Source organism: Moschus berezovskii, chromosome 11, assembly GCF_049115385.1.
Source record: "Moschus berezovskii isolate FMDL1 chromosome 11, NW_MosBer_1.0, whole genome shotgun sequence".
Classification (NCBI taxonomy): Eukaryota; Metazoa; Chordata; class Mammalia; order Artiodactyla; family Moschidae; genus Moschus; species Moschus berezovskii.
The window spans coordinates 107,053,993-107,078,730 of NC_142470.1; the positions used below are offsets into that span (position 1 = coordinate 107,053,993).

General features: G+C 44.8%; 1 protein-coding gene across 3 annotated transcripts in view; it reads right to left on the reverse strand.

The window, feature by feature from the left end:
* Window positions 1–284: 284 nt before the first annotated feature.
* Window positions 285–24,738, reverse strand: part of NPHP1 (nephrocystin 1) — a 66,424-nt gene continuing 41,970 nt past the window's right edge. For 2 of the 3 annotated variants that reach the window (XM_088841684.1, XM_055400426.2), the window contains 8 exons: window positions 22,987–23,097; window positions 21,559–21,641; window positions 19,192–19,268; window positions 17,894–17,993; window positions 6,500–6,612; window positions 4,430–4,503; window positions 3,265–3,309; window positions 285–1,227 (listed from right to left, as the gene is read on the reverse strand). In XM_088841684.1, coding sequence (XP_088697810.1) covers window positions 955–1,227; window positions 3,265–3,309; window positions 4,430–4,503; window positions 6,500–6,612; window positions 17,894–17,993; window positions 19,192–19,268; window positions 21,559–21,641; window positions 22,987–23,097 — 876 coding nt within the window. In that variant the 3' untranslated portion in view covers window positions 285–954. The remainder of the gene's footprint in view (window positions 1,228–3,264; window positions 3,310–4,429; window positions 4,504–6,499; window positions 6,613–17,893; window positions 17,994–19,191; window positions 19,269–21,558; window positions 21,642–22,986; window positions 23,098–24,738) is intronic. The other variant, XM_055400424.2, reaches the window with a different exon arrangement.

Genomic DNA, 24,738 nt, shown 5'->3' on the forward strand with positions numbered 1-24,738 from the left:
GTCAACTCTTTGCATCAGGTGGCCAAAGTATTGGAGTTTCAGTCTGTAGGGTCGCAAAAAGTCAGACATGACTTAGTGACTAAATAACAACAAATTACATATAGAATGGATGGACAACAGGTCCTACAGTATAGCACAAGGAGCTACATCCAATATCCTATGATAAACTGTAAGGGAAAGAGTATTAAAAAAGAATGTATATACGTATGTGTAACTGAGTCACTTTGCTCTACAGAAGAAATTAACACAACATTGAAATCAATTATACTTCCATTAAAAGAAAGCAGCAGACACAGAGAAAAGACGTGTTACCAGTGGGGAGAGGAGAAAGGGGATGGGAAAGACAGGGGTGGGGGTTAAGAGATAAAGCTATTGAGGATAAAACAAGCATAGTGCACGGATATACTATGCAACACAAGGGATTTGGCCAGTATTTTATAAAGCTTTAAATAGAACATAATTGTTAAAATTGTTAGCCACTATGCTGTATACCTGAAACTTTCATATCTCACATCAACATGTTGCTGTTGCTCTGCCACTAAGTCGTGCTCGACACTCTATCACCCCACGGGCGGCAGCACGCCAGGCCTCCCTGTCCTTCAGTGTCTCCCAGAGTTTGCTCAGACTCATGTCCATTCAGTCAGCGATGCTATCTGACCCTCTCACCCTAAGTATACTATACTCAATTATACTCAGTTTTAAAAGAAATGTAGCAGTTGTTTTCTGAAAAAAAAAAAAAAGAAAAAAATCTCTTTAAACTTATACAATATTACTTACAAAAACTTGTTTTACTGTACTGACACATATTCAAATTGTCAGATAAATGCTTCCTATAGAATGTGGCCCGTACAGAAAAGTGACGGGGCCGTCAGTTCTGGTTTGGCCATGTGACGCGGGGCGTCGTGGAGGGTCTGTCCGGCTCAGTGGGGAGCGGAGGGTCGAAGGCCACTGCTGTCAGGCTGCGTTCTTCCTTCTTTCACCCAAGAAGTCATAGGTCTGCTCGGAGATGTCGAAAGGTTCATGGACCCCTTCTGGCGACAGCAGAACCTGGAGGGCGCCCTCATTTTCCTGGTTTTGCTTGAGGAAGTCGGCGATGACCTTCCACCGGGCAGCCTCAGTCTCTTCCTCTGCCCATCTAGACGGGGGCAGGAGCGCAGAGTGCAGCAGGGGCAGCGCACAGTCGTGGTAAACCAGCAGGAACACCGCCTTCAGGAGCTCCCTGTCTCCCTGGGAGAACACCCGCAACGGCAGTCAGTGTGAGCGGACCGGGGCTCAAGTGTTACTTCTCAAGTGTTACATTCTAGGGACTCTGCTAACTAGAAGCTGTGGAGGGAGGGGTGGGATGGAGGCGCCGGGGTGCCTGCCAGGTGACGGGCTCTGAACCGCTGTTCAATCAGGACACGGGCAGCAGGAGTCACCTCGGGGGCAAGCGACAGGCGGTCTCTGAGGGTCTGAGAGGGGCTCCTTGAAGCCAGGGCGCCCACCGAGCTCCACGGAGGATCTCGCACGTCCCATCAAGGAGACTGGGGCCCTGAGTCTAATTCTGGGGACAAGGGTGCGGTTCCAGGTGAATGGAACTAAGAAGACAGTGCGAAGCCAGCTGGGTCACTGGCTTAGCTCAAGGTGTTACAGGAGAAGGGCAGCAAGGGCCCTGCCTGAAATCCAGAGGAAGAGCCCGAGGAGTAAAGGATGAGCCGTCAACCCCAGCTCCCCCAGAACAGGAGCCGGGTGACATCCCAAGGGCAGGTAATCCAGCTCCACAGCTCAGCTGGGCACTGCAGGGGTGCAGGCGGTTTGCAGTGAGACACGACCCCTCCAGGGGGAGCTGGAGAGGCCGCTTTTACAGGCCCGAGGCCCGGCACCTGTCCACTACTGAGCAAGAACCTGCCAATTGGGGTCGAATGGAAGCTCAAATAAGGATACAATATATACACCCATTTTTTTCCTTTCAGTTTTTAGTGTCTTTCTTTGTTCTTCCATGTTCCTTTAGGATAATTAAAAGTTCAGATTAAAAGTCCAAAACCATGGACCATGGGCCCCATGCAGCCCACCTCCATCTCTTTTTATAAGCAGTGTCATAGAACCAGCCCTACTGAGGTGTTTAATACCGCCTGTAGCTGCCTTGCATTACAAAGGCAGAGCTGGGTCTTTGAGACAGAGAGCATGTGGCCCACAAAGCCAAAAATATTTACTCTCTGGCCCTTTACCAAAACAGTTTGTCAGTCTTGGACTAGAGTAGTCACGCCACTGCACGCTGACGGCTGCAAGTCTGTTTGGTGATGGCACGCGCTGGGCCACGGACACACAGTCACGCGTGCTCACGGGTAAGCTGCAGCTTATGCCAAGTCTCCTCTCACTTCTCTGTGCCGGATGTGGACTTCGAGAGCTAGGGATTTTCTTTTTTTAAATGAGAGAAATCTGATAGGCAGCTGGAACATTTTGGCCTAGAAACTTCCCCTCAATTCAATAAAACTCAGTGGTCTGACTCTCGATAAATGTCACATTGCACTTGAAAATAGGTGGGTTATTTTCAAAGGTTTTTGGTATTGATTTCTAACATAATCCAACAGTTAGCAAGAGAGAACAGAGAACAGACTCTGATGGTTTCAGTGCCTTTAGACCATCAAATGTTTGTACTTGTTCTATGTCTCTGGGTATGTTCCAGTGTCTCCTATAGTCTATGGGAAGCTGAATAGGACTTGGAGCCTACTGTTGTGTGAAAACTGTGTACATATTAATTATGCTGAATTGGTTCATGGTGTTTTTCAGGTCTACTATATCCTTCTCCTTTCCTGCATATTCATTCTATTAATTTTTGAGAGCTTGATATTGAAATACCAACTAAAAATCTTAATTTATCTACTTAAAAAAATAACTGTAATATACAGTGGAATTGCATGTAACTTTGCTCTATATTTCCAAGTTTCCTGTAAATGTGTTATCATGCTTTCATAATTTAAAAAATAAAAAAGAAACTGAAAAAAAAAAACCTCCCCAAGGAACATGGGAAAGATAAAGACACTAAAAATGGAAGGAAAAAAAAAAAAGCGTGTCTGAAATGACTGTGCTGATCAAGCGTTTTTTAAATGCTTAGAGTCGTTCAGCCGCGCCCTCTTCGAAGGCGCCTCTGGAACCGTAACGACACGGCTGCACTGTCAGCAGGGCTGGTGAGCACGGCTGCTCCAGCCTAAGCAGGTGTGTGATCGGGCCGTGCAGTGAGCACTGAGCACAGAACATGACGCTCGGGACGGGCCGCCACGTTACCTTCTCTGATCTTTTTAATGTACTCTCTTTCTCAGCCCAGGAACTCTAAAAAGCAAACAGAAACACAAGATTGAGTATTCGCAAGTCTTTGCCACATCTCTGCAACTTCACTCTGTAAGTAAGCTTGCAGACAGCTAAAAACCATGTATAGAACCGGCACATGTAAGAAGTGGATCTCTAGTTAGGCATCAAGTCCTAAGGACCCAGAACCAGACGAAGTAGGCGGAATGTATCAGCAAGCGATTCTTCACAAGCTACAAGTCAGAACTAATTTAACAGGTTTCCCTGGTGGCTCAGTGATAAAGAATACGCCTGCTAACACAGGAGTGCAGGAGACATGGGTTCAATCCCTGCTCCGGGAAGATCCCATGTGCCATGGATCAACTAAGCCTGTGCACCACGCCTATTGAGACTGTGCTCTAGAGCCCAGGAGCCACATCTACTGGAACCACACACTCCAGAGCCTGTGCTCTGCAGCAAGAGAAGCCACTGCCATGAGAAGCTCAGGTATTAGAGAATACTGCTGCTCACTGTAACTAGAGAAAAGCCCATGCAAGCACCCTGCCCAACCAAAAATAAATAAATACATAAAAATTAAAAAAAGCTAATTGAAGAACAGAATCAGTGAAACACTAACATATCCATACAAGCTACACCAACATAGCACTTGAACAGTAAGGTATCATTAAGCTTTTAAGGTAAGACAGTCATGAAAACAGAAAACTCTGCCAAATACCATACTTCTGTACAATTGTATCTGCTGAGGTGAGGAAATGGTCAGGGAGAGACAGAATGAAGTGCAGGTTTCCCTGGTGGCTCAGACAATAAAGAATCCCCCTGCAGTGCAGGAGACCGGGGTTCGATCACTGGGTTGGAAAGATCCCCTGGAGAAGGGAATGGCTACTCACTCCAGTATTCTTGCCTGGAGAATTCCACGGACAGAGGAGCCTGGAGGGCTACAGTCCACCGGGTCTCAGAGTTGGACACGGCTGAGTGACTAACATTTTCACTTTCACTTGCAAGTAAATATTTCTAATTTGTGCACAAGGTTTCAGAAAAGCTTCTTTAAAGAAATAAACACCCAGAGTTCAATTAGCGCCATGAAAGGATGAATTGAAGACCTTCTGGGGCCCAGCAGGCCTCCATCATGACACATACTACCCACCCTGAGTGCATCCATTATGTCTGACTCCTCTAAGAGCTTGGGGAAGGTAGCCAGCACCGGATTACTAATTAAATCTGAAATACAAAAGAACAGGAAGGATTTTATATAAGCTTCATCCAACGTAACTTATGGCAATAGACATACAAATTCATTCGGATTGAAATTACTGTGCCACATGATTTGCTGATTACACACTCCACCCACTTCAACCTCTTGTGGGGCTGGAAGCTGTGCTCCCCTCATCCCCACCTGTCTCCATATCCACACTCTGGGGGTTCCAAAATGAGTCTGGTATCAAGTAGAGCTTTCAGGATGAGAGTAAGGTGGCTCTGAACAGAGTAAGACTGGAAAATCCTGATTTTCTTTCTGTGTTTTTTTTCCTACCTCCCTTTCCTCCTCATGACTAAAGTGTGGTGTGGTAAGAGGCATCTTCCAATTATAAGGCACTCATGCTCTTGGAAGGCTGAGCGGGAACCAGCAGGCGCCAAGGGAAAGGAGGCAGAGGGCGGGCGGGTCAGGCCTGACTCCAGTTTCCCGTTGCTCGGGAAGGACCTCAGCCTGGGGCCAACAGATGGTGGTGGTGACGTTGAAAGGACTCAGGAGATGGCCATGTGCCTACATACTATGCAGGAGAATACTGATATTTCACAATGAATAAGGGTACGTGCCAAGATGCACACCAGGAAGGACACTCCACAAATGGCAAGGGCAGTGACGTCTACGATCTTGTGCTCTCAGTTGAGAAAAATCCTTCCTCTAGGTCTTACTAGGCTCATTCAGATGCTCAGATCCAAATAAACTCAATAGTTTTGAGTAGCCTTCTTACTTATAAAAAACCTAATAAGCCTTACCCTCTTTAAGGCGTCATGTCATTCAGGAAGTTTTTCTAGAGTCACCGAAACAAATTCAAAGGCGTGTGATGACTGAAAGGCTTAAAGTGTGCCTCCTTTAGAGCTGTGATTATTCCTTGAGGAATGCTGGTGCTTCTCTGAGTTCCGTTTCTCCTTGCCTACTCAGGTAGTGCGTCTCCGGGAGAGAATGTGTGGCTAACGCGAACTCCGCTTGTCCACGAGTGCTAAGCCACCCTGGGGTTCTCTCTCCTTCCTCGACTCCGGCCACACGGCCTGCTTTCACTGTCCATTCGGCCAGTGCACTCAGCACTCTCTTGCCTTGGGTCTTCAGACATGCCGGTCCTTCTAGCCAGAAGGGATCCAAGCCCACCCGTCTCCCCTGTATGTCTCACTCCTGTCTCAGGCCTTGTCTTACACACCCCTTGCTTGGAAAAGCCTTCCTTCATCCTTCAGGTTAATGCAGGTTTTCCTAGTGTACGCTCTTATTGTGCATTTCCCTTCAGAACATTTCAGGTTAAAAAGGATTACTCACATAATTTTGGGTTTGAAGTTTGTGGCTCCACCAGGAAAAGGATGACAGTGCCTGTCTCATTTGTGACAGGGCCCTGGTGTATAGTACCCACTCAATAAAGAATATCCAACAAAATGAAACTTTTCTAGAGGTAATTCTTACAACACATGCCAATCTCTGGCCAAGTTCAATCATGGGTGACAACTTGCTGATTTTTTTAAAGTTACTTTTTAACATTTTACTCGGGAAAAGTTTCAAGCTGATGAAAAAGCTGCAATATAGAGCCCTTGAATACCTCTCACTTGGTCTCACCAATTTTATTGATGTTCAAACCTCTTGCATTAAAAGTTATCTGGGGGTAATTTGTTCTCTTCCCAAAAAGAGGATATGTATACCAAACAGCCAGTAAAAACATTATTAAAGACATTAAGGGAAAAACATGATTAGATATGAAATTTGGATCTCAAGTCTCCAGAATTTAACATGTGGAAAGTGTATTCGGTAAAGAACAGAACACATATTGAACTCATACAGGACGCACACTGAGCACAAGACTTCGCACAGGAAGTCTCTGATGGCCACTGACGCTCTTCTAAATAGTTTATTCCAGCTGTCACCATCAGAAGCAGAAGATACAGGCTGGCAGAGGTTACATTTACTCAAAGCATGGGACACTGTTACAAGTAAGGAACTACAAAGATGTCTCACCTGCACTGTTCAGGCTCATCCTGTCTTTCAGGAGAACATCTCCAAGAATCTGGCGATAAAATACCAACAAATGAACGCAGCACATGCTTCCGATTAATGTTTCCGGTAATAGACTATTAAAGAAGAAAGAATACACTGTTTAACGTATTCATTAAACAACCCCCTATGATCCAACCTATGGTGCTGAAGCTGAAGCTCCAATACTTTGGCCACCTGATGCAAAGAACTGACTCATTGGAGAAGACCCTGATGCTGGGAAAGATTGAAGGCAGGAGGAGAAGGGGACGACAGAGGATGAGATGGTTGGAGGCATCACCAGGTCGATGGACATGAATTTGAGCAGGCTCTGAGAGTTGGTGATGGACAGGGAAGCTGGATGTGCTGCAGTCCATGGGGTCGCAAAGAGTCGGACATGACTGAGCGACTGAACTGACTGAACTGAACTGATTGTGCTTTTTAAATGTATACTCATCACTCTAATGAAGAGTTCTGAGTTTTGCTTAATTATTGAAAAGAATGTTAAGGAAAATTTCCTTAATGTTAAGTATGTTATATAACTATAAGTTAACTATAACATTAACTATACGTTGGCCATTTTAAACTTCAAAAACTTTTATTTTTATGTATATACTTTTAAGTCACAACTTTGAGTTACAATTTCCACGTTTGCATATACATCCATGTCAAATGTCAAATAAAAAATAAAAGTCGTCAATTATAAAGAACGGGACTAGGATTAGAGAGCTAAATGTAAGGCCAGATACTATAAAACTCCTAGAGGAGAACGTAGGCAAAACACTCTCTGACATAAATCACAGCAGGATCCTCCAAGACCCACCTCCCAGAATATTGGAAATAAAAGCAAAAATAAACAAATGGGACCTAATTAAAATCAAAAGCTTCTGCACAGCAAAAGAAACTCTAAGCAAGGTGAAAAGACAGCCTTCAGAATGGGAGAAAATAATAGCAAATGAAGCAACTGATAAAGGATTAATCTCCAAAATATACAAGCAGCTCCTGCAGCTCAATTCCAGAAAACTAAGTGACCCAATCAAAAAATGGGCCAAAGAACTAAACAGACATTTCTCCAAAGAAGACATTAAGATGGCTAACAAACACATGAAAAAATGCTCAACATCCCTCATAATCAGAGAAATGCAAATCAAAACCACAATGAGATACCATTTCACACCAGTCAGAATGGCTGCTATCCAAAAGTCTACATGCAATAAATGCTGGAGAGGGTGTGGAGAGAAAGGAACCCTCTTACACTGTTGGTGGGAATGCAAACTAGTACAGCCACTTTGGAGAACAGTGTGGAGATTCCTCAAAAAACTGGAAATAGAACTGCCATATGATCCAGCAATTGCACTCCTGGGCATACACACCGAGGAAACCAGAATTGAAAGAGACACATGTACGCCAATGTTCATTGCAGCACTGTTTATAATAGCCAGGGCATGGAAGCAACCTAGATGTCCATCTGCAGATGAATGGATAAGAAAGCTTTGGTACATATACACAATGGAGTATTTTTCAGCCATCAAGAAAAATGCATTTGAATCAGTTTTAATGAGGTGGATGAAATTGGAGCCAATTATACAGAGTGAAGTAAGCCAGAAAGAAAAACATCAATATAGTATACTGACGCATATATATGGAATTTAGAAAGATGGAAACCTGAAACCTGTGTACGAGACTGCAAAAGAGACATAGACATATAGAACAGTCTTTGGGACTCTGTGGGAGAGGGTGAAGGTGGGATGATTGGGGAGAATGGCATTGTAGCATGTATATTAGCATATGTGACCAGTCCAGGTTCGACGCATGATGCAGGATGCCTGGGGCTGGTGCACGGGAATGACATGGGGGGAGGATATGGGGAGGAGGGAGGTGGGAGGGGGGTTCGGGAGGGAGAGCACATGTACACCCGGGGCGGATTCATGTCAATGTATCGCAAAACCAACCAATATATTAATGAAAGGTAATTTGCCTCCAATAAAATAAATTAAAATTAAAAAAAAAAAAAAAGAACGGGACTAGTCAGCTGCAAGTGTTAACAAAGCCATGTTGCACCCCCACCCGATGTGACAAATGCAGAGGAAATATGAGTTCAAGCTTTTCACAGTGCTGGATGGAACATGGGAGGGTGTGACAGATCAAACTGAATTCTGACTTTGCTACTTCCAAGCTATGTGCTTTGGAGTTAATTTTATCCTTGAGTTTTGGTTTCTTCATTTGTAGAACACAGATAGTCATACCTGCATTTCAGGTTACTAAAAAGATTAAAATGAGGTAAATGTGGAAAGTTTAAGGGAATGCCTGGTACATAGTAAATGTTCGAGAACAAAAAAATTTCAATATTGAAGGTAAGTTGATATCAGTTTAAAATAGACTAAGAACTTTAGGATGTTGAATGTAATTTTCATGGTAACCACAAAGAAAACAAATCTATACACAAAAAGTAATGAAAAGGGAATCAAAACGGATCACTGTGAAAAAGTCAATTAAAAACAAAAGATGCCAGTAAGGAAGGAAATAAGGGACAAGAAAAATAAACTTAAGATGTACAGAAAATGGATAACAAAAGACAATTGAGTGCTTCCCCATTAGCAATTACTTTAAATGTAAGTGGATTAAGCTCCTCAGTCCAAAGACATAGATTGGCAGAATAGATTTTTTTAAAAACAAGATCCAACTGTATTCTATCTACAAGAGACCCACTTTAGATGTAAGGATGTTCAAAGGTTGAAAATAAAAGGATAGTTAAAGATACTCCATGCAAATAGTAAACAAAGAGAGAAGATATACTACTCAGATATACTGATATCAAACAAAACAGACTTTAAAGCCAAAAAGCTGTTCAGTTCAGTCACTCAGTCATGTCCAACTCTTTGCGACCCCATGAATCACAGCACGCCAGGCCTCCCTGTCCATCACCAACTCCCAGAGTTCACTCAAACTCATGTCCACAGAGTCGGTGATGCCATCCAGCCATCTCATTCTCTGTTGTCCCCTTCTCCTCCTGCCCCCAATCCCTCCCAGCATCAGAGTCTTTTCCAGTGAGTCAGCTCGTCGCATGAGGTGGCCAAAGTATTGGAGTTTCAGCTTTAGCATCAGTCCTTCCAATGAACACCCAGGATTGATCTCCTCTAGAATGGAGTGGTTACAAGAGACAATGAAAGATGTTATATAATGACAAGAGGGCCAATTCATTAAGAAAACATAACAATTACAAACGTATACAATAAACATCACAGCTCATATGAGGTAAGCACTGACAGAAGTGAAGAGAGAAAAAGACCTACAGTCACAGGAGGAGACCTCAACCCTCCACCTCCAATAAGGGACAGAACAACCAGCGTGCACGCCACGTTGCTGCAGTCGTGTCTGACTCCGTGGGGCCTTCTGGACTGCAGCCTGCCAGGCTTCTCTTGCCTGGAGGACAACCAGACAGATCAGTAAGGAAAGAGAACCTGAACTACGCTGTAGACCCACTGTAGCTGACAGACATATACAGAACACTGCTCATCAGTAGAATATACATTTTTCTCAAGTGATTAAGGAACACTCTCCAAGATAGCCATATGTTGGGCACAAAATAAGTCCGAACAATTTAAAAGACAAATTGTATAAAGTATGCTTTCTCTTTTTCCCCCAAAGCATCTTTTCTGATCACAATGGAATGAAGCTAGAAATCAACAGCAGAAGGAAAACTGGAAAATTCACAGCTGTGTGGATATTAAACCTGAAGCCTGGGGCTTCTCTGGTGGTCCAGTGATTGAGAGTCTGCCTTGCAATGTAGGGAATGTGGGTTCAATCCCTGGTCGGGGAACCAAGACCCCCGCATGCTGAGGAGCAACTAAGCCCGCGTGCCACAACTGCTGAGGCCTGTGTCACAACTGGAGCATGCACAGAGACCCCAAATGACAATGAGATGCCTCAGCCGAGGCGCGGCACAGCCCAAGCGACAACGGGGAAGCCAGACGCCTGGCGCGCACTAAGCACTCAGTGGGGATACTGAGCCCTGAGGTCAACCTTAGCAGGTACTCAAGAAAAGCTCCTGTATCATTCCAAACATACATTTTCTGAGTGTTATTTTTAGAAACACACAAACCTGTCACTAGGCATGAAAAATGACTATAGAAGAAATCTCAAAAACCTGGCAAACAATGTACTCTTATCAAAGGGGAAGATGTCTTTGAGCTAAGAAAAACCACCTCACGTTACAAAGGAGATCTTAATTTCAGAAATTAATCCTTTATTCTAATTTCTAGGATGAGAATTTTAGAAGGGAAAGTTAATCACACAGGTAACATCCAGGCTTCCAGCCAGTGGGAAGAGAACAGAATTAATGCGACCCCCGTGGGGAGTTTCACATAATTTAGGTAAGAAACGTTGACCACTCCATAACCCTTGCATTTCTAGAAATGTCAAACATGCAAGGTAGATTCTCTTACCACACTTAAATTCATACACCACATTTGGTACACAGAGTCAGAAATCATCTTTTTCCAACCCTGCTAAAATTCTGATCTTGCATATACCTGACCTAGGTTTCAAGGACTGGCTGCAGAGGAACATGGCAGCTGCCTTGATGCCACCACATGCCTTCTTGTTTTTACGCTGTGATTCCCAAGGCTTGTCCTACCTCCCACCCTCTGCTCTGTGGCTCATGTGGGCAGTGTTTCAGATGCTGCCCAAACTCGTCTCATGCTGAAAAACAGCCATTAATTCTGTGAGGGGAAGGGGTGGAACCTTCCTTCCATTCTCCCCTCCCCTTCTCTGAGACCAGCCTGCTCCATCTGGCAGGCATGACGGCCAGCCTGCAGGAGAGGCCTTCAGCGCCCACTGTGTGGGCACTCCTTTCCTTCTGGCACCTCACCGTAACACAAAGCAATGTTGCTGGCTCTTTATCAGAGTTTCCTTTAGGGAAATTCTTTGATTTTCCCAAACCCAAGATGGCCAGAAAGCTCTAAGCTGAAGAATTAAAGATATACCTTTCTGACCTCACAGACAGACCAGCAGAAGTACAATAAACATGATAACAGGCCCCAGGCAAGTAACTTCCTGGTGCTTCCTTGGTGGCTTAGATGGTAAAGAATCTGCCTGCAATGCAGGAGACCTGGGTTTGATCCCTGAGTCAGGAAGATCTGCTGGAGAAGGGAATGGCAACCCACTCCAGTGTTCTTGCCTGGAGAATTCCATGGACAGAGGAGCCTGGCAGGCGACGGTCCATAGGGTTGCAAATAGTTGGACACGACTGAGCAACTAACACACACAAATAACACTACTATTTCCTTTATTTTTAGCAACAATACAACGGAAGTAAAGGAGAAAAAAAGATGAGATACATCGCAAAGGCAAAGGAAAATAAATTTATAGCAAATTTATACCCAGGCATATAGTCTACTCCCATAGACCAGTGTTTCTCAGGATTCAGAACGCATGCACTGGGAGCCTGGGTCTAAATTTAGGGCTTCCCTCATCAGGAGTTTAAAAACATGCCTTTGGTTTAGGATTTGACATGTACACATGGCTATGTTTAAAACAGATAACCAACAAGGACTTGCTGTAAAAAAAAACAGAAATTAAAAAATAATTTAAAAAATTAAAAGTCATAAAGCAGAGAGAGAGAGAGAAAAGCATGCATTTGGTCAAATCACATCAAGTTACAGCCCATCCAAAAACAGCTCCAAAATCAGAAAGCCAAGTCTTGGTGAAAGGTAAGGACCTATTTGCTCCCTGTTTTGTCTCGGCAGAGGTGCACACAATCACAGTTGTGTCTGTAGAAGGAGATCCAGGCCCAGGATTCCAGTGCCGCTTCTCTAGTCAAGAAAATGAGTCCAGGGCGTCTCCGGTGGCTCAGTGGTGAAGACTCTGCCTGCCAATGCAGCTGACATGGGTTCCGGGAGGATCCCACTTGCAGCAGGGCAACTAAGCCTGGACGCCACTACTGAGCCTGTGCTCTAGAGCCCCGGAACCACATCTGTTGAGCCCACACCCCAGAGCCCTTGCTCTGCAACAAGAAAAGCCATAGCAATGAGAAGCCCATGCACTGCAACTAGAGAGTAGCCCCCATTTGCTGCAACTAGAGAATAGAAAGCCCGTGTGCAGCAACAAACAGCCAGTGCAGCCAAAAATAAATAAATAAAAAGAAGACGAGTACACATTGATTCACCTGCTCCTGACAGCCTAGGAGACACACAGGGAACGCTGCTGGCTTGTGAGAGGGCAGGATGAAGCTGGCCAGCAAGGATACTGGGGAAACTGGGCACTGATGGAGATTATAACTGGGCTTCCTGCCCTTGGCTCTACCCACATTGGTGTATGGCGCTTGGCGTAACAAAAAAGAGCCCCTGTCCTTTCTGTTCCAGGCAGAGAAATTTGGCTAAACAAAGTGAAGCTGTTTTTTTTTTTTTTTTTTGCAGCATGTGGGACTAGTTCCCTGACCAAAGATCAAACCTGTGCCTCCTGCAGTGGAAGTGTGGTGTCTTAACCACAGGACTGCCAGGGAAGTCTCAAAAGATGAACTTTTTAAGCACTGGGGAGTGGGGACAGAGGTGGGGTAGACTTTTGGAGCAGAGGAGGAGGCTGGCTATAGGTAGCATTGTGTGTGTGTGTCTGTGTCTCTGTGTGTGTGTGTGCTCAGTGATGTTCGACTCTTTGCCTGGACTCCATCAGGCTCCTCTGTTCATGGAATTTTCCAGGCAAGAATACTGGAGCGGGTTGCCATGCCCTCCTCTAGCGGATCTTCCCGACACAGGGATAGAATCCAAATCTCCAGCATCTCCTGCATGGCAGGCAGATTCTTTACCACTGAGCCACTGGGGAAGCCCTGTTGGTAGCATTAATGCCTTCTTTTTCCACCCACTATGAGAGGCAGGTCAGGGAGAGGAGACTGAGCAGGGTTAGTTCCACCTCAAGGTCCACCTCCAGGGCACACCTGAACCCAGCCTCTCACCTTGAACCCACAGCACAGCCATTGCACCATAGCCCAGGACTGATCTCCTTTAGGATGGACTGGTTGGATCTCCTTGCGGTCCAAGGGACTCTCACAGTTCAAAAGCATCAATTTTTCAGCACTCAGCTTTCTTTACAATCCAACTCTCACATCCAACTATACATGACCACTGGAAAAACCATAGCCTTGACTAGACGGACCTTTGTTGGCAAAGTAATGTCTCTGCTTTTTAAAATGCTGTCTAGGTTGGTCATAACTTTCCTTCCAAGGAGTAAGCGTCTTTTAATTTCATGGCTGCAATCACCATCTGCAGTGATTTTGGAGCCCAAAAAAGTAAAGTCTGACACTGCTTCCATTGTTTCTCCATCTATTTACCATGAAGTGATGGGACCAGATGCCATGATCTTAGTTTTCTGAATGTTAAGTTTTAAGCCAACGTTTTCACTCTCTTTCACCTTCATCAAGAGGCTCTTTAGTTCCTCTTCACTTTCTGCCAAAAGGGTGGTGTCATCTGCATACCTGAGGTTATTGATATTTCTCCTGGCAATCTTGATTACAGCTTGTGCTTCTTCCAGCCCAGCGTTCCTCATGATGTACTCTGCATATAAGTTAAATAAGCAGGGTGATAATATACAACCTTGACGTACTCCTTTTCCTGTCTGGAACCAGTCTGTCATTCCATGTCCTGTTCTAACTGTTGCTTCCTGATCTGCATATAGATTTCTCAAGAGACAGGTCAGTGGGTCTGGTATTCCCATCTCTTTCAGAATTTTCCACAGTTTATTGTGATCCACACAATCAAAGGCTTTGGCATAGTCAATAAAGCAGAAATAGATGTTTTTCTGGAACTCTCTTGCTTTTTCCATGATCCAGCAGATATTGGCAATTTGATCTCTGGCTCCTCTGCCTTTTCTGAAACCAGCTTGAACATCTGGAAGTTCACAGTTCACGTATTGCTGAAGCCTGGCTTGGAGAATTCTGAGTATTACTTGCTAGTGGGTGAGATGAGTGCAACTGTGTGGTAGTTTGAGCATTCTTTGACATTGTCTTTCTTTGGGATTAGAATGAAAACTGACCTTTTCCAGTCCTGTGGCCACTGCTGAGTTTTCCAAATTTGCTGGCATATTGAGTGCAGCACTTTCACAGCATTATCTTTCAGGATTTGAAATAGCTCAACTGGAATTCCATCACCTCCACTAGCTTTGTTCATAGTGATGCTTCCTAAGGCCCACTTGACTTCACATTCCAGGATGTCTGGCTCTAGGTGAGTGATCACACGATCGTGATTCTCTTGGTTGTGAAGATCTTTTTTGTACGGTTCTTCTGTGTATTCTTGCCACCTGTTCTTAGTATCTTCTGCTTCTGTTAGGTCCCTACCATTTCTGTCCTTTATTGAGCACGTCTTTGAATGAAGTGTTCCTCTGGTATCTCTGAACCCTTGGTGTCCCTTGGATCCTCAAAGTGGAGCCCAATTTCACAATGGCCCTCAGGGCTCTCTCTGGGTTCTGGGAGGAGAGTCACGTGCAAACAGAGACAAGACAAGGGAGGCCAGGGTCCACAGACGGCAGGGCAGAGGTTTTACACTGGCAGGAAGAGCTCTACCTTGAAATCACTTCACAATCATTTTTCAGGTGCCTACTATGTGCTGTAACCAACAAGGGCCTCTATTCCTGAGGTCGGGGCTGACAGCTGGGGGCCCTTCTTTGAGAACCCAGTACGCAGAAGAACATTCGTGGCTTTGGGAGAATGGGTCCATCGATCTGACCACTGCTCACCCAGTCAGATTGATCTCTAGATTGTAAAGCATATCTCCAAGCCAGTATTTGAAGCCAAAGAAACACTATTAAAAGCTGTACTTGAAAGATAAACTTGGAAGTGTTTTAGACTCTGGAAAGTTTATCAACCAGAGAAGCAGCAGGTGGTTGAAGAAGTAGGAAGAATGAGGCCGAACAGGATTCTAGCTTTCCTTTTACAAAGACCGCTCCTGTGCTGCTGCTTCTTTTTTTATCTTGAAAAATAAAAATTGTCCAAGAAAAGATTGGCCAAAAAGCGGGAGTTTATAGGCTCTATGGACATCCGGGGTGGCGGGCAGGGCGGGGCGGGGGGGAGCCAAGAGGGAATACTACCCATGAGTACACAATTAATGGTTGTTGAAAGATTGAACTGTTAACACTATCATTATAAAACACATTTCAGTACTAGTGATAAGAGCCAGGGATAGATATTTAAACCAGGAGCATGATCTCAAGTGAGGAAAGCAACCACTCATAGAGTGCTCCAAGTCTTCCTGAGACCTGAGCATCCGCCAGCAGTCAGCAGGTCCCGGCGGGGCTGCTCCGCTGCCTCCACCTCTGTTCACCAGCCACGCCCTCCCGTCCGCCCTCCCGCGTCCTGTGTTCCCCACAGCCCCACATCGTCGCATGGCACCTCTTTCAAAACTTCAAAGCCTGATTTGAATTTCTCTTATCTTACCAGCTACATAGCACATCCTCACTTGAACAAACTTTATGACAGCACTGCTATCTGCTATTATATTTACATTTATCTACACATATGACAATACTAGGGCTTCCCTGGTGGCTCAAACAGTAAAGCAGTGCAGGAGACCCGGGTTCGATTCCTGGGTCAGGAAGATCCCCTGGAGCAGGAAATGGCAACCCACTCCAGTAGTCTTGCTTGGGAAATCCCATGGACAGAGGAGCCTGGCGGGCTATACAGTTCACAGGGTCACAAAGAGTTGGACATGATTGATCCACTGAGTACACATGCACACATACGATAATAATAGTAATAATTATTGTGATACTTCTTACCTATCACTGTGAGGCATGCACCATAAATACTAGGCAAGTGCTTTATTTATTTTCATTTCCTTAAACCTCATTAGAGCTTGACGGGCTTGATATTATCATGTCCATTTTAAAGACATTGACCTTGAGACCCTGAGAAAGATGGCAAACGGCTTGTCCAAGAGACTGCTGAGTTGGAAACATATAGACCTGGAATGCTACCCATGTAACAGCTCCCTGAAGAAGATGCAAGCCAGAGCCACCATGAGGTACCACTAGTCACTTATTAAAACAGGCAAAACAGGAAAAAATCAATCATGTCAAATGCTGTCAAGAATACTGGAGTAACTGGAACTCTCACACATTGCTGGAGAGAGTACAGAACAGCCTGGTCATATTGGAAAACAGTTTGGCAATTTCTGATAAAGTTAAGCAAAGGCCAGATGATCCAGTAATCTCACAAGAGAGGAAGACATAAGTCCACACACAAAAAAAACCTCTTCTTTGTTCATGATTGCCCAAACCTAGAAACAACCCAAATGTCTCCGAACTGGTGAATAAACAAACACATTGTGCATATCGACCAAATGAAATACTAGTTAGAACAAAAAGGAAGAAACCACTAACACATGGGGCTTCCCAGGTGGCTCAGTGGTAAAGAATCCTCCTGTCAATGCAGGAGACACAGGAGACTTGGGTTCGATCCCTGGGTTGGGAAGATCCCCTGGAGAAGGCTATGGCAACCCTCTCCAGTATTCTCGCCTGGAAAATCCCATGGACGGAGGAGCCTGGTGGGCTACAGTCCCTGGGTTGCAAAGAGTGGGACACGACTGAGCGGCTGCGCGCAGGCAGGCAGACAGTAACACATGCAACTGCAGGGACACACCTCAGTTACGCCACGCTAGACGAAGGAAGCAGGCTCAAGAGGCCATACACTGTGTGGCTCGATTCACAGACCGTTCTGGAAACGGTAGACCGGAAAAAGAAAACCGATCAACTGTCGCCTGAGACCAGAGCCACAGATCTGATTACAAAGGGCATGAGATCACTCTTCAGAGTGACAGAAATATCCTTTATCTTGGCTGTGTGGTAGCTACATGACTGTATACACTTGTCAAAACTCAAAGAACTGAAAGTAAAAGGGGTACATTTTACTTGTGTATAAATTATACCTCAATAAACCTGACATTTTAAGAAGTTCCCCAGGGAATTTCCTGGCAATCCAGTGGTTAGGACTTGAGCTCGCACTGCTGAGGTCACGAGTTCAATCCCTGGTCTGGGAACTAAGATCCCACAAGCCATGTGGTGTGGCCAAAAAAAAATTCATGATGTTTTTTTTAAAAAGTTCCCCAAAGTTCCCTAAGGGAAGGATCATGGAAGATAAGCCCGGCTTAGTCAAAAGTATCTATACTACTTTTGACCACATCTATCATTTGTACTAACTGGTAAACTGAAGAGTAAGTTAATCTGAAATGTATTATTATTCCATTTCCCTACCGATCCTTGGCTGAAGAATCAGTGAGGAAAAAAAAAAAAAAACTAACAAATGGTGACTGAGCAGGAAGAGAAGCTGGAAGCAGAGACGGTCCATAAATGCTGAATGAGCCCAAGTTCACCAGACAGGAAATGGCACGCACTAACCTTAGCGTGCTCCGTGATCTTCTGTTCAAAGATCTCAGTTTGACTAGAAGTTGAGGCTGCCTCCTCATTGTCATCAACTGATGGAAAACACTACCATGTGCTTTTAAAAATGAGAAAATAAATATCAAAACAGTGCTAAGGCAATGAATGTGATAAAACAGCATTTTGCATAAAATTTTATAATAGAAATAAGACAAAGTGTTTTCAGCACCAGGAGTGCTGAATTGTATGAAAGGCAGCAGCTGCCCATACACCCTTAATGAACTAATGAAGTACGATATGCCCTAAAGACCTTCAGAGGTCTTCCCTGATAGCTCAGGTGGTAAAGAATCTGCCTGCAATGCAGGAGACCCCAGTTCGATTCCTGGGTTGGGAAGATCCCCTGGAGAAGGGCTAGGCTACCCACTCCAGTATTCTTGGGCTCCCCTTGTGGCTCAGCTGGTAAAGAATCTGCCCGCAATGTGGGAGACCTGGGTTTGATCCCTGGGTTGGAAAGATCCCCTGGAGAAGGGAATGGCTACCCTCTCCAGAATTCTGGCCTGGAGAATACTGGACTGTATAGTCCATGGGGTTGCAAAGAGTGGGAAATGACTGAGCGACTTTCACTTTCATTTTCAAAGACCCTCAGAAGGTTCCCAACTGGCCCACCCCTGGAACTGCCACTATAGCACATTCTTAGACAGCATCACCGCTGCTAGATTACAGAGGAAAGGGGAGTTTAAAAAGCATCTTTGACTTCAAGTGGAACTAACTGTATCCCGGACGCCAGGACCTTCCTGTTCCAAGATGGTGGGGCTGGCATTGCTGCATGTCTTAAATCATGAAACAAGGAGACAGCTGTCTGAGGAGCCAGAGGGGAGTTTCAGATCTGTCAGGCTCTGAGATCCGAGAGGCAAGTACCATAAATGTTTGCCCGACTCTCCATGTTCCCATTATCTAGCACAGCACCTGGTCAATGGACACCTCAAAAGATGCTCCGTTTTTCCAGAGGGCAGCCTGGCATGTATCCCAGTGACCAAGCAATCGGAGATCACTGAATTGGCCTGTTCTGTCAGTTCTGAGGCCCTGTGCTCAATGAAAAGGAGCCAATACAGAGTCCCTACGCTTCCTAATTTCCCAAGGAAATGTTCACTTAGATGAAAGTGATTAAGATTTTAATATCAAATGGCACACTTTTAAAAATGTGAATTCGGGTGAAAAGTGTTAGGCTTCTTAGACTAGAGCTGTCTTCTGTGGTGCATCTTCTGCTTGTTTAAGCTTTAAGGCAAGGGAAGAAAGCAACAGAGAGAAAGTGGTACCTCTTCTGGATACTGAAGGGTCCACTTCAACACCTTTCTCATAAGGGGTGCCTCCATTCAAGAAGAGCTTGTAAGTCCTACAAAAGAAAAGTACGTTTCCTACAAAAGAAAAGCACACAGTGTACACGTGACGCTGTGTACAGTGGAGTCGGCAGTAGAACATTATTTTAGCACAAGCACATTCACAGACATTTTATTTATGTCTCATTCATTGGTAAATGAGAATGAAAGTTGTTATCCTTCCCTAGGGTTAGCCTCTCAGTAAACTGAGTCTCCTTCTTAACTATGAACTATAGAAAATACATTTTCTACATTAAAGTGAGAAAGATTAACTGATGTCATTTTGAGACTTTAATGACTTGTGCCATTTAAATGTCTTTTTCAAAAGTTTTGAATCATCATTGAAAATAAAGCTATTATGAATTTACACTACTTTTAAAATGCAAAAGTCACATGTAGATTGTTGTAAAAACTTCAGATGACATAGAAACGATCAGTATAAACCCGAAAACTTCCTCCCTGTCCTTTCCCCCCTGGTCTGGTAAGCCCCTTGTCCTATCGTTTTCTGTACAAATTATTTTGAAACAAATTCATACATACAATAAATCTCAAACTGACACACGTTTCCTTTTAAAGTTTCCTCTTTAACCCTGTGGCACTGCCTCCCCAATTCTGCTCCCCAGAGACAACCTCCAGGAACAGTTTACACAGGCACACGAGCACAGTCCTCCATGAAATGAAGGGGCGTCAGCACACACGTGATTCTGCACCTTGCTGGTTTCATCTAATAACACACACTGGAGATGTTTCTGTATCAATACACAGGCCTCCATCTGTTTTAAAATAGCTTAAGACTTTAAGAAAGATTGGCTAGACACACTTTTCCCTCCTAGTAAGCACAACTAAAAACCCTGAACATTATTAAAAACAAAACAGAAAAACAAAAAACCCACAAGAAGCCTGGGATTCTACATCTACAGGCAGTATTGGGATGAGGGGGTTGGGGTGATAGGTGCCCGCCCCTCCCACCAGAGTGCCAGGAGGACTTTTACCTCTGTTCTGTGCTAAGGTCACACCCACCCCTGTGTCAGTAGAGGTGGAAGGGGGCAGCATTATCTGAATTAAACCTTAGGGAACTATTATAATCCCATTTTAAAGATGGGGGAAATTGAGGCTTGGAGACATTAAAGAACTCGTTGACAGTTACACAGACAGAGTCCAGGCTGTGGCCCTCAATTCTACCATTCCAAATCTAGGGTCTCCATCATCATCCTACTGACTGCCCATCTGCATCCCTTCTGTGAGTTTCTTGTTTATATCCTAGCCTTATATCTGTGTATGTGCACCCACTTTCAAATTTGGATTCTCTTCTTAGTTTTTAAGAGCTCTTCTTATATTAAAGATAATAATCTTGTGACTGTTAGATACTGGATATATTAGAAATACATTACAAACATCTGCTTTTGGTCTTAAATTTTTAATTTGTTTACAGTGGCTGCCACTACAATTTCCACGCACAACCTATAGAAGAGAGCTGGGGTCACAGAGACCTGGGGACCCTTCACCGAGCTTTCCCACTCTTTGGTGAGAATTAGGCTCTATTTTGGGCTTCCCTGGTGGCTCAGCGGTAAAGAATTCACCTGCAATGAAGGAGACTTGGGTTCAAACCCTCAGCCAGGAAGAGGCTCTGGAGGAGGACAGGAGGGGACAATCCACTCCAGTATTCTTGCCTGGAGAATCCATGGACAGAGGAGCCTGGTGGGCCATAGTCCATGGGGTCACACAAAGCTGGACATGACTGACGTGGACGGAGCACGTATACACACAGGCTCTGTTTCAGCACTGTGAAGTGTGCTAACACCCCAGGAAACTACTGAAAGAATACTCTCCGCAGACAACTGGGGCAACCATATTTTAAGATACCTTTGCTATCTGTGTCATTTCTCCCCTGCTAGGATTAGATCACATATCTGTTTCATATACTACCTTAAAAGAGTTTAAGGTGAAAGTCAAAGTGTTAGTCGCTCAGTCATGTTTGACTCTTTTGCAACACCATGGACTGCAGCCTGCCAGGCTCCTCTGTCCAGGAGATTTCCCAGGCAATAATACTGGAGTGGGTAGCCATGCCCTCCTCCAGTGGATCTTCTTGACCCAGGGATTGAATCTGGGTCTCCTGCATTGCAAGTAGATTCTTTACCATTTGAGCCACCAGGGAAGCCCCCAAAGAACATTAAAATCAACATTAAAAAGCCCTCTCCCCTCAAGTTACTGAAATGTGAAACCTCTGGAAACTTGAGGTGTCTAGATTCTAAAAAATGAATTTCCACAAAATTACCCGCTTGGAGGGACTATATAAACCCAACTTACTTGGCTGGAATAGGAATTCCAGAGGCGTCAAAAAGTTTCAGAAACACCCAGCCACAGCTCAGCTCTCCTCTTTCACCTGTGGACTAGAAAATAAAACTGGGTATGAACCTTCATGTCTGAATCAGTCAAATCTATAAGCACATACCAAGTTCTTCTAAAAGGAATAAAACTAGTATTTGCCTTTAGAACTAGAAAGTTCTTCACAAGAAAACAAAGTGAAAGCCAGGGGAGGCCCACTGGACTTGCAGGCAGATGGCAGGGTAAAGGCAGAATGTCAAGTGAAAATCTTACCTTCTTAAGTTGCTCCTGAAAAAAACCCTAAGCCTGATGCTAGGACAACTGTTGCTGTTGTTTCTTGAGTGATATAAATATGCTGGGAAATGATCCCAGATCACATCAATGCTGCTTACATCAGTGCGAGAAGGAGGCTTTGGGTCTCAGTGAGAAATGCAATGAGTCAATTAAGTCACTGAAGGGGGTCCCTGCTCAAAACTTCACCCCCTGCCCCCGTCAATCGTCAGAGGCCAGTGCATTCACCTGGGGGTCCGGCTCCTCGCTCCTGTCCTACACAGCAACACACACGGATTAACGTGCCTTAAAGAAATGCGAGGGCAGGACTTCCCTGGTGGCGCAGTGAGAACCCGTCTGCCAACGCGGGGGACATGGGCTTGATCCCTGGTCCGGGAAGATTCCATATGCCACGGAGCAGCTGAGCCCATGTGCCCCCACCGCTGAGCCCGCGCTCCGCAGCAAGAGGAGCCGCCGCAGTGAGAGGCCCGGCACCAAAGGAACAGCAGCCCCGCCCGCAGCACCGGAGACCCAGTGCAGCCAGAAATAAACAATGGATGAGTAAGTTTTTAAACAAGAAATGAAAGGACAGCACAACACCATTAATGGAATTTAACAGCCGGCTCTCTGGGTTACCATGAAGCCAAGCACACACACCACACCTGTAAAGCTATTATTAAAATATGGAAACATATATTACCACAGACCCACATCCCTGATTCAAGAGTTTATATGATGTAAGTTTCTGATGTTCCCTTAATAAAAATGACCACTCTGCCAGGTCCCTTCATTAGAACCCCCATTTACAAGGTTAATGGGACAGAGGTACAGCTCTGTGCTGGAAAGCCACTGAACATCTTCTATCACTTCCTGTAAAGTCCCATCTTTTTCAAATCTTCATTCTTATAAAGCACTGGAGTTCGCTCCAGCTATAAATACAAAGAAAAAGACTTGCTTTAAATGCTGCTGAAAAAGCAGCATCTTAAAAAAAAAAATTAGAATCACTGTCATTCCCATTCCTCAAGAGGTTAATATTCTATTACATAGAAAAATCTCAATTATTGTTACTAAGAACAGCCATTTAGAAAAAACTTCCCTTTTAACTGATAATCAGAAAGCTTTATCTTTCAACTGACATACATTACGAATATAAGAAATTCCAAGTTCAAATAATATTCCAAGATCTGGAGATGAAGAATTGGACCTGATGAAACAGTCTCCATCAAGCAGGCAGGGCAAGATGCCAGTAACCTGAAACAGTGCAGAAAATGGAAGTTACTAACAAACACGGAAGACGGAGGGAGGGAAAACCATGAGGTCCTACTGTGGGACAGGGAGCCAGAGTCGCTGCCCTGTGATGAACCGTAATGGGCAAGAGAATGAGGAGACTGAATACACACGCGTGACCTCAGCACTTTGTTGTGCGGCAGTAACTAGCACACACTGTGAATCAACCACACGTCAATAAAGTAAACGTTTTTAAAATGGCAGGACAGTTCAGCTCTATCATCGGCATCATAATAAAGGTCTTTTTTCTTTTAAGATTTTAAAAAATGTAGACCACTCCAGTACTGTTGCCTGGAAAATCCCATGGACGGAGGAGCCTGGTAGGCTGCAGTCCATGGGGTCGCTGAGGGTCGGACACGACTGAGCGACTTCACGTTCACTTTTCACTTTCATGCATTGGAGAAGGAAATGGCAACCCACTCCAGTGTTCTTGCCTGGAGAATCCCAGCGACGGGGGAGCCTGGTGGGCTGCCGTCTATGGGGTCGCACAGAGTCGGACACGACTGAAGTGACTTAGCAGCAGCAGCAGCAGACCACTTTTAAAGTCTTCATTGAATTGGTTACAATACTGCTTCTGTTTTATGCTTTGCTTTTCTGGTTGCGACACCTGTGGGATCCTAGCTCCCTGACCAGGGATTGAACCCACAGCCCCCGCATTGCAAGGCCAAATCTCAACCACTGGACCATCAGTGAAGTCCTCAAGGTCTTTCAAAGGAAACAAAAAGCAGATGGATTAGACTCGTCTATACCAATGGTTTGAAATTTTAACATGTAATTTTTGTGCTAAAGAAAACTACCTTTACGATCACTTACTCTTTGCTTAGAGAAGAAGCTAATGCAAAACAAGCACTGTACCGAGGTCTTCAGAGGTATGACAAACATAGTTTGATATATGATAAGATTTTTGGAGGGGAGGGGGCATACTGCATGGCACACGGGATCTTAGACCCCCGACCAGGGGTCAAACCTGTGCCCCTTGCAGTAGGAGCTTGGAGTTCTAACCACTGGACCACCAGGTAAGTTCTTGATGAGACATTTATATTAACCACTGTCCTTTGCAGACAGGGCTAAAACTATAACCTGCGTACACACTTGCCCAGCTTCCCTGAGGCAGGCACTGGAAATTTTCCTTTCCTTTCACTCTCCCTGGACCACAGCATCCCTCTTCCTTGCCTATAAAATCCCACACACCCTTCAAGATCAGTTTCTCTTCTATAAACCTGCTTCTTTATGGCTCCACAGTACCAAGAGCCCCACAACCATTACTCTGCCTGCGTCACAGTGGCCCATAGCACCCACTGCACAGGGTGAAACTCTGAGGGTTCGGAGAGAAGACACACTTAGCGGCCTGCCTCGGTGCCCAGCGCACAGCCCGAGCGCCATGCACAGCGGAAATCAGCGCTATGTATGTGTCTGTCTCTTGTGCACCAACACAGAAGCTCCCACCGTGTCCAGGAAGCATGCCTCACACCTAAAGGACGGATGGCTAATTTCTCTCACAGAGGAACTTACACGTACTAGTTATCCCTTTCATCAGTTCATCTTTATATCCAGGAGAACATTAGAAAAGTTGTTGGGCCAAAATGAAAGCAGAAGGATGCTTAA